The 17,375-nt window shown below is 31.3% G+C and overlaps 1 protein-coding gene across 1 annotated transcript; it reads left to right on the top strand.

Moving 5' to 3' along the window:
* Positions 1-814: 814 nt before the first annotated feature.
* LOC112006528 (disease resistance protein RUN1) lies at positions 815-14,541 on the top strand. Its single transcript, XM_065766146.1, has 5 exons — positions 815-957; positions 2,163-2,675; positions 12,275-13,364; positions 13,510-13,725; positions 14,233-14,541. Exons 2-5 carry the CDS (start codon positions 2,173-2,175, stop codon positions 14,539-14,541), a joined length of 2,118 nt encoding a protein of 705 aa, XP_065622218.1. The 5' UTR covers positions 815-957; positions 2,163-2,172.
* The last annotated feature ends 2,834 nt before the right edge of the window (positions 14,542-17,375 follow it).

Raw genomic sequence — 17,375 nt, 5'->3', positions numbered from 1 at the left:
TACTACAAAATAAGAAATTCTTCTATTAGAACTCTATTCAAGAGCGTTGTTTCAAGAGGTTTTACAGCTTTACAACAACCAATTGCTGCAATTCTCTATATCCGTAAGTTCTTACTCTTCTTGCATGCATTTATGTCTTTTGTTTCTCTCATTTCACTTCCTCTTTGAAATAAATAAAAAAAAAAATCCACATCAAATCGTTTTTTCTTCTTCCTTACTCTATTTTCCATTTAATTGTTTTTTCTTTAGCTTTAATTGATGCCTAATCTATTGGAGATGCTCTTATATGATTAATTCCTGACAATTTGTGTGAGAAAATGCCTTATTTATTGAAGATGCTCTTATATGTAAGGGAAAAATTAATTCCTTGCATTTTGGAGTGGTTTTTCTTCTTTTTTTTTTTTTTTTTTTTTTTTTTGAGAGAGTATGGAGTGGGTGATTGCATAGTGGAGCTCAGCTGTTTTTTATAATATTTTTTCTTAACTATTTAAACAAAAAAAAACCTGCCGTCTAGAATTTATTGTGAAAAAGTTGCATGTGGACGTGGCACTTCTCAAATCACTTATCCAAAAAAATAAAAAAGTTTCCTCTAGACTAAAGCAGGTAAAAAAGTGGATAAAAAAGCAAAATAAAGTGTAAACAAAACTTTATACTAGTTACCAGGAACTTACCCTTTCTCTCTTTTCTTTACTTAGTGGAGGAGTACATTACTTGCATCCCATAGTTCACGTCTAGGAAACCAAAAAAGAAAATTCAAGAGTAAATGCATTAAGAAGTTTGTGGTAGTAAGTAAAAGAAGGTTGGAACCGGTTTCCTCATACAAAGGGAGAGTATTGTCTAAGCACAGTAACAAATACTACAAAATAAGAAATTCTTCTATTAGAACTCTATTCAAGAGCGTTGTTTCAAGAGGTTTTACAGCTTTACAACAACCAATTGCTGCAATTCTCTATATCCGTAAGTTCTTACTCTTCTTGCATGCATTTATGTCTTTTGTTTCTCTCATTTCACTTCCTCTTTGAAATAAATAAAAAAAAAAATCCACATCAAATCGTTTTTTCTTCTTCCTTACTCTATTTTCCATTTAATTGTTTTTTCTTTAGCTTTAATTGATGCCTAATCTATTGGAGATGCTCTTATATGATTAATTCCTGACAATTTGTGTGAGAAAATGCCTTATTTATTGAAGATGCTCTTATATGTAAGGGAAAAATTAATTCCTTGCATTTTGGAGTGGTTTTCTTCTTTTTTTTTTTTTTTTTTTTTTTTTTTTTTTTTTTTGAGAGAGTATGGAGTGGGTGATTGCATAGTAAGAAACAATTCATTTTTTTTGTATATAAATTAAAATGAGGAAGTTACTAATAGAGAAAGGGTTCTCAACCACAAATCAACAATTTTATTTCTCTCAACGAAATACATTCCCAGAGTAGAATTACCAAACACAATCCTAGTGGATGTATGTGTCACCAAGTTTTCAGTGAAGCATTTATGCTGTTCATATTACATTTGGTATCCAAAGATATAGAACAAAGCAATATAAATAGAACTTGGGTTTTACTTTAAAAACTTTTTATAGAAAAATAAAAAGTAACTCATTTTTTTATTACAGCTTTTTCAATTTTTCATAAAAAGTTTCCTAAAATTGATAATTGATGTATGATGCTCTTATAGTTGGTCAAAATGCAAGATTAAATGTGCGTACACATGGTCCTTGCCTAGGCTAATCACGTCATAATGGCATATGAGAAAAAGAAAGAAATCATGCAATGCTTGTACCCCTTCTTCAGCATCTTTGCATATCACATCATAATGGCATCTGATTTCTGAACAGATAGAACGAAAGCAATATGAAAATAATTAACTTGGTCAAAAAGAATAAAAGATAGAACATTACAACTGGAACCAGGAAGTTGCTCTTTCTCCAATTTCTTTTAGTATAAACTTTTTCTAGTATCAGATATCCGCTCGCGTTGTTTCAAGAGATTTAGAGCTTTATAATCCTCACTGCAATTCTCCAAATCTGCAAGTTCTCACTTTTCTTTCCTGCATCCATATCTTTTATTTCTTTCTTTTCCTATTTCCTAATTTATTTTCCTTATAATTTGATCTTCAGTTTTAATTGAGTGTAGCTTTTATCTAAATTGCAATCGAAAATTTATCAGGATATTTTCAATGGCTTCCATGAACACTGAAAGAGCCTCATCATCTTCCTCTTCCACCCATCGATTGACATACGAAGTATTCCTTAGTTTTAGAGGTGAGGACACCCGCAATGGTTTTACGAGCCATTTATATACTGCGTTGGATCAAAAGGGAATATACACCTTTATAGATGATGAAAAACTTGAGAGAGGAAAATCAATTTCACCTACACTCATGAAAGCAATAAAAGAATCGAGGTTTGCTATTGTCATTCTCTCAAAAAATTATGCATCTTCATCGTGGTGCCTGGAGGAACTTGAAGAGATCATTGGATGCATAACCAAGACAGGAATGACAGTTTTACCTATTTTTTATTATGTGGATCCATCTGATGTACGGAAGCAAATAGGAACTTTCAAACAAGCTTTTGATGAACATGAACAACGTTTCAAGGAGAACATAGAGAAGGTGCAAAAATGGAGAGCTATTTTGAAAGAAGTGGCCAATATCTCAGGATGGCATTTACCAAAAAGGTAATTTAATTCAAAATATTTATATTTAAATAACATTTAGCTGCATTGGACGGTTTTAGTTAATGCCAATTAGGTTCAAATTTTTTCAAAACTTACCACTCGGTCTCTAATTATTGTGAGAAAGGAGAAAATGAGTAACTGATTAGGGCTCAAGTTGGATTTACCAATTTAAAGACCGAGTTAGTCAATTTTGAAAAGTCTTGAATTTGGCCGGCCTTAATAAAGTTAATAATGTAATCTATACCCTTCTAAGACAAATTTTTATTATATAGTATATAATGTAATCTATACTACTATGAAATATATATATATATATATATGATATGATGGTTTAATATTTTAATTACCAAACCACCTCACATCTTTAATGCGATGGTCACTCTACAAGTATAAGTGCTTGTGGGGTGTGAGGGGGGCAAAGGTCGGGGTTCAAGTCTCCAAGAGGGAGCTTCACACACATATACACTTAGATTAAGTTAGAGTAGAATTTCTATCTTGTATAAAAAATTAAAAAAAAAAATCAATTACCAAAAAAGTTATCATTAAATAGATAAAAGGTAAGATGAAAAATTTGAGGTACAAAATATGATGAGTTTACTGAAAAAAAAAAATCAAAAAGAGACTATGATGAGCTTAAACTTATCAAAATAAAAAGATACAATAAATATAAATATATATATATATATATAAGAGAGAGAGAGAGAGAGAGAGAGAGAGAGTGTGTGTTGAAAGGTGGGAGGAAAACAAAATGAGTGATGAAGAGATGGTTATCTTTTAAAATCAAAACTTCTTATTGATTTTAGTGGTGAAAAATAAAAGTTACTTTAGTTGTGGGTTCATTTGAAAGTATATTTCTATAAATAAATAAAAAATTGTGGAATAAGTTATGTTCATAGCAAAGTTGTATAATTCCCATTGTTTATCTTTCATCTAATTATATATGTTTGTCTTCTTTTGTGTCCCTTAGATGTTTTAATTGCCATTCCTTCTTCTTGGTCACCGTTTCATTTTGCCAAACATTCTCAATGTTCATTTATCTTCTTCAATTAGTCAATTACACAGTCGTGATCCCCACGTAACGTTGAGGTGTAACAGTCCTTGTGAGAGTCTCTCTAAATTCTATTATCTATATTTGATTTCCTTCTTCATGAAACCAAATTTGCCTCCGACATTGTCTCTTACCATCACACCTCTTTTATTTTATTTTATTTTTATTTGTGTGTGTGGATAAACAAACATTCCATATCATTAATCAGCCAAAGAAATAGAATTTACAAGCAACATGTAATTTTTTCTAATCTCCCTTCAACTATGTCTCTCACCTGATCAATCAGAATCCCAACTTTCCGATGAAATTTGGGATCAAATTTCTCATGTTCGACGAAATTTCTTACTGTATTTTTAATGAGATTTGTTCTTCCCGTTTTATGCACTGATTATGATTAATTTCCTTCTTGACACCTTTTTTTGTTGTTGGAACAAAGAGTTAATTCAACTTATTTCGATTTTTTTTAAATGAAATGCTTGAAAGAGGCTTGATTTGAGAGCAAAAACAAAACCAGTTTTGGTAGGAACTTAAACCTTTTGNACCTATGAACGTTTAGACCCCCAAATTAAAAATATCAATACAAGCTTATAATCAAACAATATATGTGCGGAAAATGAAATATAAGTTATAACCAAATTGGTAAAACACTCCAAACCGAATTAATCACAACCACAACAGTAATTAAAAGGTAAAGAGTAAGGGAAGAGAGATGCAAACACAAAGATAACACGACAATGTATTCTCGAAAAGGAAACCAAAATACTTGGCGTAAAACCTCTTTGCTGCCCTCCAAGCTGTCAATAATCTACTAGAGAATAAAGTTGGGATATATGAATAGCAGAAGACTCTCTAAGCCTAATCTACCCAGTACACCTAAGCCCTCCAATAGGGTTACGCCGAACCTTATCTTCTCTAGCTTACCGGATCCCGCAATAATCCCATATTGCATCCGCCATCCTTGACATCTTCCAATACTATCCAAGCTCCAAAAACACTCAACACTCTAAATGGGTGTGGGCAGTGTTTGGGTAGAAATCTCCTCTCAATGGGTATAACAATAGGAGAGGGAATGAGAAAAGACTACAAAGATATTTCTCTAAGAATGAGTAGCTCTCTCTAATAAGATGGGTGTGTTATAGAAACTTCTCTTAGGGTTTTTCTCTTTGAATAACCACCCTTACATTTCTTGGGAATAATGGTATTTATAATAGGGTATGTGAGGAATGTGAAAAGTTAGTTTTCATCCAAATAGGGCATTCTGGTGACTTAGCCTCGCGATTGGAGTGAGTCGTGAGTTTGAGTCGCGAGATAACTTCCAGGCCAGACTGTACTTTTTGTCTTGTAGTGCTTCAGCTATCGTGACCCTTCAACTTTTTGCATGCTTCACACTTGTGGTGACTTGCTAGTCGCGAGTCAGTCGTGAGATTAAGTCGCGAGACTCGTCTTGAATGCACCCAACTTGAGTTTCTTCACACTTTTTCACACACAACCCTTACATTATTCCCACCTAAATACAGGATTTCTACATATTGAATTACAAACAAATTTGGCATGGTATAAAGCCAACACATGGTTGATTAAATTCAACCTTACATAAGCAATCTAAAATTTAAGATAAAGCAACAAACAAAAACTACCGTTGTAAAATTACTACAAAAGAGTCTTAAAAGAATAAAATTAATTTTCTCAAAAAAAGAATAAAATTAATTATATGATTCTGTCTGAAATTTCTTTTCTATCTAATTCACAACACAAATTAAATATGAGCCTTTTATCATGGTTCTACCATCGTTTGATTCAGTATGACATTTTGTTTATTCAATATCATCCAATGATGATCAACTGACATCAACATAAGCTGCAAAATGCATTTTGGACAATACATTACTCTAAACTTGGCCGAACTCATTACCACACTTCCATCCTTTTTCTTGAACAGAACTTCTATTTTCATGATTTTTGGCTTCCAGCTTATGCATCTTTCCAATATAATTAAATTTCATCATCATGAAATTGATAAATGACTCATCTTGCCATCCCCAAAGCTTATATATACTCTTTGAAAGATGACAATAAAAAATTCCAATGACTAGTGAAAAGTAATTTAATTAGACTAATTCAAGTTAAAAAAAAAAAAAAAAAATAGGGCTGCTCTACACTGGAATAAAGTTAAGTTGAAAGATCCTAATTCAAGATATATTCATGGAGAAATAAAATTTCTTTAGGATCTAACCATGAAATGAGTTCGATAAAGCAAGTATAACATAAATCAAATTTCTACAATAATACAACTAATAATAAAGTCCTATAGATCTTAACATAAGAAATAGCTATGCATAAATTGCTCATATTATATGAATAAGAAAGAATAAACTCAACATCACAAATAAGGCATTTAAGATGTGATGTCCTGTGTATTGTCCCAACAGGGAGGGTCACACCCATGTGGGGTCACTAGAAAAAGAAAATGACCGCCATCTTCCATTTAGACCAGTAAAGTAGGGCTTATATGTTGGATTTTTAGAAACATCAAGAGGAATGAGTGTTATTTATATAAATGTTTGGGAGGAGTGTCATCTCAATAAATCTCAAGGAATGTTGTATTAACCCTAATTTTAATTATTATAGTATATCATATGATATGATTTTGACATAAGCTTATATAATTTTCATGTGAATGTTTTGGTGACAAGAACTAAATGACTAATTATTATATAATTCTAAAACTCTCATATATCGTACCAAATATCTTACAATTTCACATGGAATGATTTTTTTTTTTTAGACAGGCATGAGTCATAACTTATGTCAATTTCTGTTACTTTTAGTTAATTGTAACTTATTAATGGCACAAATTGAAATAATTAAGGGCTCGTTTGGGAGGAGGGAATGTAATGGAAATGAATGAAAAATAATTTTAGAATATTTTTCATTTTCCTTGTTTGAGAGTTTTAATGGAGGGAATGAAAAGCCCATTCCTATGGAATGAAAGTTTAAGTGAGAGGGAATGAAATGGGCAACAGGGAGTACTCATTCCTCTCTATTCTCAAAAACCTCAAATTTTCATTTCCCCCGAAATTGAGAGGAATGAGAGGAAATGAAATTAGATTTAATGAATATTTTACTAAAACTCTCAAAATACCCTTATATACTCAATCATTTATTTTAAAATAGGGATCTAATAGTAATATTGTGATAAAATGATTTCATTCCATTCCCTCTATGTTACTCCCAAACAAGATTACTTACATTCTATTCTTTTCATTTATTTATTATAAAACATCCAATTAAGATTACTTAATTCCATTCCATCTTATTCTTTCCCATTCCTTTCCCTAGCTTAAATACATTTCATTCTATTATATTCATTTCCATTCCGTTATAATAATTCCATTTCATTCCCTTAAGAACTCCCAAACGAAGCCTAAAAAAAATTGTTAATGGTTTTAGTTTCAAATTTTAGAGTTTAATTTAGGGAGGTTATGTAATTTGTAGAATTCTTTAATAAATGCTAGCCTTTTGGTGCAAAAAGAGTGCAACCACTAAAGAGGGGATCACGATACACGTTATAACTCTTTGACGATTTCATACCTCTATAATTTTATTTTATTTTTTGATGATTTACCTCTACAAATTATTATTGAATAAAAATTTGAAAATCGGACCATTACATTACATGTATTTGTTGCTTTTAATGTACACGTCAAATTTCATGTTACTCAGATGTTATTTGCTGCTATTTGATCCATAATAGAATTTTTAAGTTTAAAAATTTAAATAAATAAAAAACTTGAAACTTTTACAATTTATGATGAGATAGTTACTGATTTTCGATCATCTTAATATTTAGCAAATATGGAGGGTAGAAAGAAATAATATATTTTTTTTGACAAAATAGATAGAAAGAAATAATATAATCCAAATGTGTTAATTTTTCAAATTACTCTTTTAATGAAAAGTTATGGGTGATGTTAACATCATATAGAGTTACATCTAGTGTAACCTTTTTGAATGCTACGTCACTCCATAACTCCTTATTAGATTAATATTTTGACAATTCTGCTATTATTTTAAATTGAAATAATGAAAAAAAAAATGAATATGTCATTACTTAATAGTTTGACATAAATGCTAAACTTGAATGAGGTGGAAGCTCAAATGAAAACAATGTCATAAAATGCGCCATTTGGCAGAACCTCAAGCGTTCCCACATGAGGTCTCTCTTGCGCTCTCACTCTCTCTCTCTCTCTCTCTCACTCTCTCTACACACACGCACACACATACACTAGTTATTGGCCCGTGCTTCGCACGATTTTTTTTTCAACTTATTGTAATTTATAAATATTATAAATAAAAATGTTATTAAAAAATAAAAAGAAGTATTTATTTGAGAAGAGATGTTATTATTATATACTTAGGCTTTTTATTGTTATTTTACGTGGTTTTCTATTAATTTAAGTTTGAATCTGATTAGAATGTTTTGTTTATATATATATGGGGCAAATGCTCAAATAAACTATAATGAATATGATAAAATATAATAAGTAAATTATTTCAACAAAACATTGTAAAAAAAAAGTCTACACACCAATAATTAACAGTAGAAATGGTATTAGTTTGCTATATATAAAAAATAAAAAATAAAAAATCATTATAACCTTATCTATGGAGAACATCAACAATTATAGAACTTCATCAGCATTAAGATAAATGGTGTGGAAAGCTTTGTACCTCTTCTTTTATCATTACTTAAAAGGAAGTTTCAAAATAGAACTACATCAACATAAACAGAAGGGAAACTCACGGATTCCATGTCTCTCTCTCTCGGCTTCAAAATTTTGTTGAATTTCTCAGTGACTTTCTATCTATGAAGAACATCGACAACAATGTTAAAATAAACTATTTTCTATCTATATTATTTATCAAAGAAAATAGGAAATAACTTCAAAAAGGGAAAGAAATTTGTGAAATATAGAAAGGAAAAGATAAAAATAACTTGAAAAAAAAAATGAAAAGTTAATAAAGCCATACATTTTTTGTTAGGATTCTATTAATAAAATTTAAGGTTTTCAATTTTTAGTTTTTTGAGAAGATGAGTAGGCATGAGTTACAATGCTAAAGAAAATGAGGAGTTATGAGTTACAAAAGATGATAACAACTCATTGATTTTTTTTTTTTTAGGGTGAATTATATAGTTGACGCCTATCATTTACACCATATTTCAATTTTGTTCATAAAATTTTAATTGTGTCAATTTGGTCCTTAACCTTTTCAGTACTGTGTCAATTTAGTCCTTGTCGTTATCTCTTGGATGGAAAAAAATGATGTGTTATACAAGATAATAAAAAATTATTTTTCCTGTTACACCAATTGGCAACAATACCACCACGTAGATAAAAATAAAATAAATAATAAACTAAAATTTCTTTTCCTACACGAGTTCATGTTTGAGAAAATTCTAAAATCGCTTATCCTCTCTCTAGTAAGATTAATGGCCCGTTTGGTATATAAACTTAAACATATGTTTTCAGTTTTTAAACAACATTACACGTATTTTCACACTTTTTCACCCACATGTATTTCTAAAAAAATTGAAAATTGTTGTTTAAACACACGTATCAAATGGGCCCTAAATCTCCTTCAGGGCTAACTCAACTAGAAAAGAAAAAGAAAAAAGTCATGATTTTCCTTGATTTGTAAAGCAACGATGGTTAAAATCTAAGTCTAGGAAAAACAATTGGTTCATATGAAATAGATAAGTGATTTGGTTTCTTAGTTGGATTTGTTGCAAGACTTTTACGTGTTCATTGCAAATATAGCTTGTTGGGTTAAATTTATTTTAGGGTTGTTAACATCTGTCTAATGATTAGTTTGTGGCTTACCGGAGAGTCCTTGTGCTGCCTCTACTCTGTCTAATTAGGAGAAAGAAAATAAAAACAAAGTTTAATGAAATATATACTTTAATGCAGCACCAAAAAAAAATGGTCTAATCAAATGTATTGTGAGTCTCCAAGTTCGATTTGTAGCAGTTTGGTGGGTTGTCATGTTTGTTATTAGTGCTCGGATTGTAGGCCTGATAATCCCAAAGAGATTGTCAATACAAAAATGGCTTGGTCATTTCTCTCTCTCCCTCTGTATTAAATATTAGCATTGATATACCATGTTAAATGTGCTAGTATGGATGCGGAAGCGAAAGTATAAAGTGTAGAACACAATAACACACGAGGGTTACGTGGTTCAGCGTAACGGCCTACATCTACAAAGGAAACCCTAAATGGCTACATCAATAATATATTAGAGTGTAGTACAAATTCTGTGTTATAATGAACCATAACATGTGTATATATAGTAGACTAAATCCTAAACTAATAGACTTCTAGTACAAGTGGGGACTTGGCTTGTACACAAAGTAGAATTAGGCTTTGACTTATGCTAATGGGCTAATATATCTTTAACACTCTCTCTCAAACTCAAGATGGAAGTTTGATGAAACCTTGAGATTTGACAAGGTTGAGAAGATCCCTTGAATGAAGTTTGAATTTGTGACGGTGGTTTGAGGAAGGCAATGGTTTTGCAATGTTGATGCGACTTCTAACGGTGGCATGACAATACCAAAGAGTTTTGATGGTAGCAATGGGAAGCCAAAGAAGATGAACGTAGCAAAGAAATACCGAGAAAGACAAAGATTGCTCTTAATATACTCTAAGGACAGAAAACTATGACCACAGGAAGGTGACTCTGATACTATGTTAAATGTTAGCATTGATACACTATGTTGAATGTGCTAGTATAGATGCTAAAGCGAAAGCATAAAGTATAGAATACAATAACACACGAGAGTTACATGGTTTAACCTAATGGCCTACATCCACAAATTAAGGAAACCATAAAGGGCTTCATCAATAATATATTAAAGTGTAGTACAAATCCTGTGATACAATGAACCCTAACATGTATATATATAATAGACTAAACCCTAAATTAACTTCTAGTATAAGTAGGAGACTTGGCTTGCACACAAAGTAGAATTAGGTTTGGGCTTATGCTAATGGGCTAACATATTTCTAACACACACACACACACACACTCTTTCTCTCTCTCTCTTTCAAATTGTGCCTGTTCATACTCAAAAATCAGAATACTAATACTTGGATTCTAACAACTAATCAAAATTTTTAAGAGCTTAGAGGCTGCTAGAAGATAGGTTGGGTTTCCTTTGCTTCTTTAGTTTCCATCGATGTTGAATTGGATCTCATGGTAATTTGGATAGTCATTAGATAATTGCATGAGAGTGAAGATGAGGGAGAACTGGAGAAGAGAAAGAGATATAATACAAGAGAGAGAGAGAGATTTTAGGATTTTCCCCAAACTTGAACTCACGTGGGAACATAAAATTTGGGTTTTTTTTTTTTTTTTTTAATTTGATGTGGAGATATAGTTGGTAGTTGATGTGGCAGGAAAATTCCGTTTGACACATTAGATTTTTCCATCTAAGTGATAACGGCAGGGACGAAATTGACGCGGTACTGAAAAGTTAGGGACCAAATTGACACAACTGCTAGGTTAGAGACCAAATTAAAAATGATGTAAAGGATAGAAACCAATTATGTAATTTACCATTTTTTTTATTATAGAAAATAAAACCCATTAAATTGTAGTTCTTTAAAAAAAATTATTATTCTATTTTATAATTACATTATGAATAGTAAATTGTAATTTATAATATATTATATAATATATATACATATACACACACATGCACCATCAACTTTTAAGAGTACTGAAACTCCCCCCCCCCCCAACTTTTAAGAGTATTAAATGCAAAATATTTATAATATACCATTAATTTAGGATTAAATGTATTGCCACATGTCAGTCTGTTATGAACAAATTGCTACTTGCCATGTGGCACTATTTGTCCATGTTGTTCTAAATATAAAAAAAAAATTGTGCAACTTGTCATCATTGTGTGCATCCACCAGTTGTAGGATCCAATTTTTATAAATTTTTTTAAGAAGCAGACTTTTTTGATATATTATAGATAGATAGATAGATTGATTGATATTTATTTTGTAGCTGCTCATTTTTCCTCTCTTTCATAGATTTTCTTCTTCTTCCTTACTCCCTGTAAATTAAAGCTCTAGTTTGAAAAGCCAAGATCTTGGGAACTAGGGAAACGTTTCAGATGAAATTACACATAAAGAGGTAAAACATGTTAAAGATTGAGGATGTAAAACCTAGGAACCTTCAACCACAATAATTTAAGAAAATTAAGAAAGGAATCAAGGAACGGTCCATAATTGCATTATTAAAAATGAACGATAGTTTCCCGATATTTATATGGGTAGTTCTTTGGATTTTGTTTCTCCCAAAAAAAAAAAAAAAGTTCTTTGGATTTGGCCTAAAGCATTCAATTACATTATTATAAAAATATATATAAAAATAAAAAAGAGGCATTTGATTACATTTATTTGTCCCAATTTCAATTTTAACCTACTAAACTTAATGCCATAGATTCAAATTCACAGTTATTGTTCTCTCTTCTTTGTAGGTCTGAGGCAGAATGTATCCAAGACATTGTGGAAGTGATATTAAATAAATTGGGTAATACCTTCTCAGCACATACCACGGAACTAATAGGAATGGAATCCCGAGTTGAGAAATTGAAGTCACACTTAGCTATAGAGTCAAATGATGTTCGCATTATAGGAATTTGGGGGACAGGAGGAATGGGTAAGACAACTCTTGCTAGAGTTGTTTATGATATGATTTCCAATAAATTTGAAGCTTGTAGTTTTATCGCTAATATTAGGGAAGAATCTAAAAAATGTGGTTTACATAAGATACAACAAATACTTTTGAGGGAACTTTTGAATCATAGAGATTTGGAGGTACACAATGTTCATAATGGAGTTCACATAATAAAAAGAAGGTTACGTAACAAAAAGATTATTCTTGTTCTTGATGATGTAAATGAATTAGACCAATGGAAAATGTTAGCTGGGGAGCATTGTTGGTTTGGTTTAGGTAGTAGGGTTATTATAACAACAAGAGATAGGGATTTGTTAAAGACGCATGAAGTAAATACAATATATGAGGCTGAAGTATTGAATCCTGATGAAGCTCTTAAACTTTTTAGTTTGAAAGCTTTTAAAATGGACCATCCAACTGAAGATTATGGAAAGCTATCTCAAGCTTTTGTAGATTATTCTAAGGGGCTTCCTTTGGCCCTTGAAGTTTTGGGTTCTTTCTTGTTCAAAAAAAGCATTGGTGAATGGAAAAGTGAATTGGGTAGGCTCACCAAATTTTGTGATAGAGGAATTCTAAATGTGCTTCAAATAAGTTTTGATGGACTACAACCAACCGAGAAGGATATTTTCTTAAATATCGCATGCTTTTTTAATCACAAAAATGGAGATGACGTCATAAAAATTCTAGACTATCTTGAGCTTTATGCTGAAATTGGATTGAGGGTTCTTATTGACAAGTCTCTCATTAAATTGCATGAAAATCAATTGTGGATGCATGATTTACTACAAGAAATGGGTCGAGATATAGTTTGTCAAGAGTGCAAAGATCCTGAGGAACGTAGTAGATTGTGGTCATTTGAAAATATCAACAATGTGCTAATAGAAAATACGGTAAGGGGTTATTGAAAGAAACTAATAAGCATATATCTTATTATATTATTCAACATATTTTTTATTATAAATAATAATGGAGTTTAAATTATATTAGTCTAGTAATTATACATTTTGTACTAATCCCTCTTATTTTTATTATTAGGGAACAAAGCAAATTCAAGGCATAGTACTGGAGATGCATGAACCAAAAAATGTAGATTGGAATCCTGAGGCCTTTTCAAAGATGCGAAATCTAAAATTACTTAAAATTTGTGGTGTTCAACTTATGCGTGATCTCAAACATCTTCCTACTAGCTTAAGAATTCTTGATTGGAGAGGGTACCCCTCAAAATCGTTGACATCAAATTCCCAATCAAAGGTAATTTAGGTACCCTTATACTACTTTTTTTTTTTTTTATAATAAGTTTGTTTGTTATTATATTATTCAACATATATATATATATATATATTTATAAATAATAATGGAGTTTAAATTATATTGGTCAAGTAATTATACATTTTATACTAATCCCTCTTATTTTTATTATTAGGGAACAAAGCAAATTCAAGGCATAGTACTAGAGATGCATGAACCAAAAAATGTAGATTGGAATCCTGAGGCCTTTTCAAAGATGCGAAATCTAAAATTGCTTAAAATTTGTGGTGTTCAACTTATGCGTGATCTCAAACATCTTCCTACTAGCTTAAGAATTCTTGATTGGAGAGGGTACCCTTCAAAATCGTTGACATCAAGTTCCCAATCAAAGGTAATTTAGGTACCCTTACACTATTTTTTTTTTTTATATATATATAATAAGTTTGTTTGTAGAAGCTAATTGTTTTACTTTTTCTTTTCTTTTTCTTTTTCTTTTTTGACTTTTAATAGAGTTTTGAGAATTTGAAATTCATTGAGCTGAGTAAATCTCTTAAACTTATTGAAGCCCCAGACACAATTAAAGTCCCAAATCTTGAGAGTTTGGTTCTTGAAGGTTGTATAAATTTACTTAAGATTCATCCATCAATTGGAATTCATAAAAAGCTTACCATTCTTAATTTACAAGGATGCAAGAACCTCACAAGTCTTCCAAGCAAGTTTGAAATGGAATGTCTTACGGACCTTGATCTTCATGGTTGCTCAAAAATAACAAAAATTCTAGAATTTGGGAGAAACATGAAATGTGTACAAAAATTCTAGAATTACAACACTACCCAAGTCAATTGAGCATTTGACTGACCTTGTTATTTTGAATTTAAGTGACAGCAAAAATCTTGTGCATTTACCTCATACAATTTTTAATTTTAAGTTTATTAGATACGTCATTCTTGCGAGATGCTCAAAACTGGATATACTACCAGAGAACCTAGGGAATGCCAAAAGTCTACAATAGTTGGATTTGAGAGGAACTGCTATAAGAAAGGTCCCTCCTTCCATTGGTCTCTTAAAAAAACTTAAATGGCTATCTATCCATGGATGTAAGGGGTTATCATCTAATAAATTGTGGTATAAGGTCCTCCCGTTTTATTCAATGCCAACAAGTCCTCATCCCATGGACTTGCTATTGTCTTCTCTATCTCTATCAAATTGTGCATCTTCTTTGACCAACTTGTTTTTAAATGACTGCAATCTCAAGGCAATCTCCAATGATATTGGTTCCTTATTCTCTTTAATTTGGTTGGATCTAAGTGGAAATGATTTTGTTTGCCTTCCGGAAAGCATCATTCAACTTTTGAAATTGAAATTGATGAACTTGAATAATCGCACAAGTCTTCGATCATTGCCAAAGCTTCCATTGAATATTGCCGAAGTTGAGGTAGAAGGTTGTATCTCACTGGAAATATTACCAAATCCATTAAAACAAAGCGATTCATTGGAACCATCTCTCTATCTTCAAAATTGCTTTCAATTGGCTGACAGTCAAAGCTGCATAGACTAGTTTATCCTAGGGATAAAAAAGTCCCTCAAGCTCTCTCCCTCTCTTCGTCTCTCTGTCCTAAAAGAGTCATATAACATTGTTATTCCTGGAAGTGAAATTCCTGAGTGGTTTAGCCACCAAAACATGGGGAATGAAGTGAAAATAAAACAACCTTCTCATTTGTATAAGTAGGTGGGAATTGCTATTTGCGTTGTGTTTTGTACGCATTATGTTGTTCCAAATCAAATCTACTCTCTTCCCTGTTCGTTGACAGTCAATGGAAAAACACTACTTTCTAGTTTGTTCCTTAATTGATAAGGTTTTATCAGATCACCTTTGGCTAGTCTATGTGACTCCTCAATTCTTAGATGAGAATTTTAAAAAATTATTGTTGGGAGGTGATGCGAATGGATTCTGTGAGATTGGAATTGAATTTGAAACCAAAGACTCAATCTGGGAGGTAAAAAAATGTGGGTTGCATGTGATTTACAAGAAAGACATAGAAGATCTTGACCGAACAATGATTCAGTATAGCAACAGCAGCATCACTCCTTATGGGGACTTGGATGTTTTCCATCATAATTTCAACAATTCGGCAGTGGTAGTGGAATGTCACAAAGTCAAGCATAGTTATGATGATTGTGATGGGCTAGACCCAGTGGAGAAGGAAGCTCTAATGACATACCAAACTCAAAAAGGATTAAAAGGCAGACAGAAACCCAAGGTAACTCTAATTGTGAGGAGTCAAGTGAGTACAAGGACTGTGATGAAGAGTTAAGCGACTGTGATGCTTAATCAACATTTCAATAAGTCACTGTCTTTCCTTTGTTGGTTTCTGCATTTTCTTTTTCTTTTAGTATACAGTTTTTAATGGATTGCCCACCACATGTTTGAGTAGAGTTATCAATGAGACTCCAAGCTATTTGACAACAAAGAATGGCAAGAAAATTCTTCTATTGGTGTTTTAAAAGCAGAAGAAATAATGTGATTAAAAGTGAGTAAACATCAAAACTGGAAGTTTTTGCTGCCAAGTCTCATCTTAAAAAGACATCTTTTTCCTTTGCATTCTCTTAGCTAGACTTTTTTCTTTTCTTTTCCCCTATTCTATTTTTTCCTCCCTCCTTATGTTCCTTTTTTAAGATTCAGCTATGTAGCTACATAAGTAAAAAATACACTTTCATTCCATGAGAAAAAATTCACATGACAGAATTTTAAAAATGAAACCTAAGGAATAGCACGTAAGTACTGTACTTTAGTCTTGCTCAGCAATAATAACCCACATAGCCTAACACAAACCTTATCACCTATACAAACAAGTAAACAACACTACACCTCTCTCTCTCTCTCTCTCTGTGTGTGTGTGTGTGTGTGTGTGTGTAAACTCTGATAAAATTAATTGGATTTTCTCTCTGCTTTACCTATTATTATATATATAGATATAGGCTAGCCGATATCCCGCATGATGCGCGGTGTATTTTGATAAATTTTGTAAGAAATTATTTATGATCTATTAATTTCATGAATAATTTTATTGTTAGTCACACTTAATCTGTGAAGTTTTTAACTAAAGTTAAATTCAAACTAAATACATTGGGGGGAAAATTCATCTAATTTATGCAACCAAGATATGTTACCAAATCACAGTTCACATTGTCACTTACAACCCCATTGGTTCCTAGGTGTCTTTCTTGTACAATTTATGTTCTATATATCAATTAGCTATAAAAACTTCTAGAATTTCATGATAAAACAACAACAAAATAATGTCATAGTGATGCAATAATATCACAATTTAACCTGCAAATTTTAATTGAACTAAAAGCAACCAAAAACAGATCCTTACTAAGTATATGCATCATACGGAAAACCAAAAATATAAATTGGCACAAAATATGAAAAAATAAGCCTAAATACATTACAATGCTACATAAGTAAAAACGTATACATAAAATCTAAAAAAAATATTTAAGACGAACATATTTTTTGAAAATTAACATAACTCTCAGAAAGTAAAACAAAGATATTGTAAGAAAAATTATGGAAGTTTAATTTTTAAGTCTAATGGAAATGAGGATTTATATTGGAAAAATGTGGAGACAAATAATATTTACCCAAT

Source organism: Quercus suber, unplaced genomic scaffold (genome assembly GCF_002906115.3).
Source record: "Quercus suber isolate HL8 unplaced genomic scaffold, Cork oak 2.0 scaffold_684, whole genome shotgun sequence".
Taxonomy (NCBI): domain Eukaryota; kingdom Viridiplantae; phylum Streptophyta; class Magnoliopsida; order Fagales; family Fagaceae; genus Quercus; species Quercus suber.
Note: the sequence above shows the minus strand (reverse complement) of the source record. Positions and strands in the feature narration are given on the sequence as shown.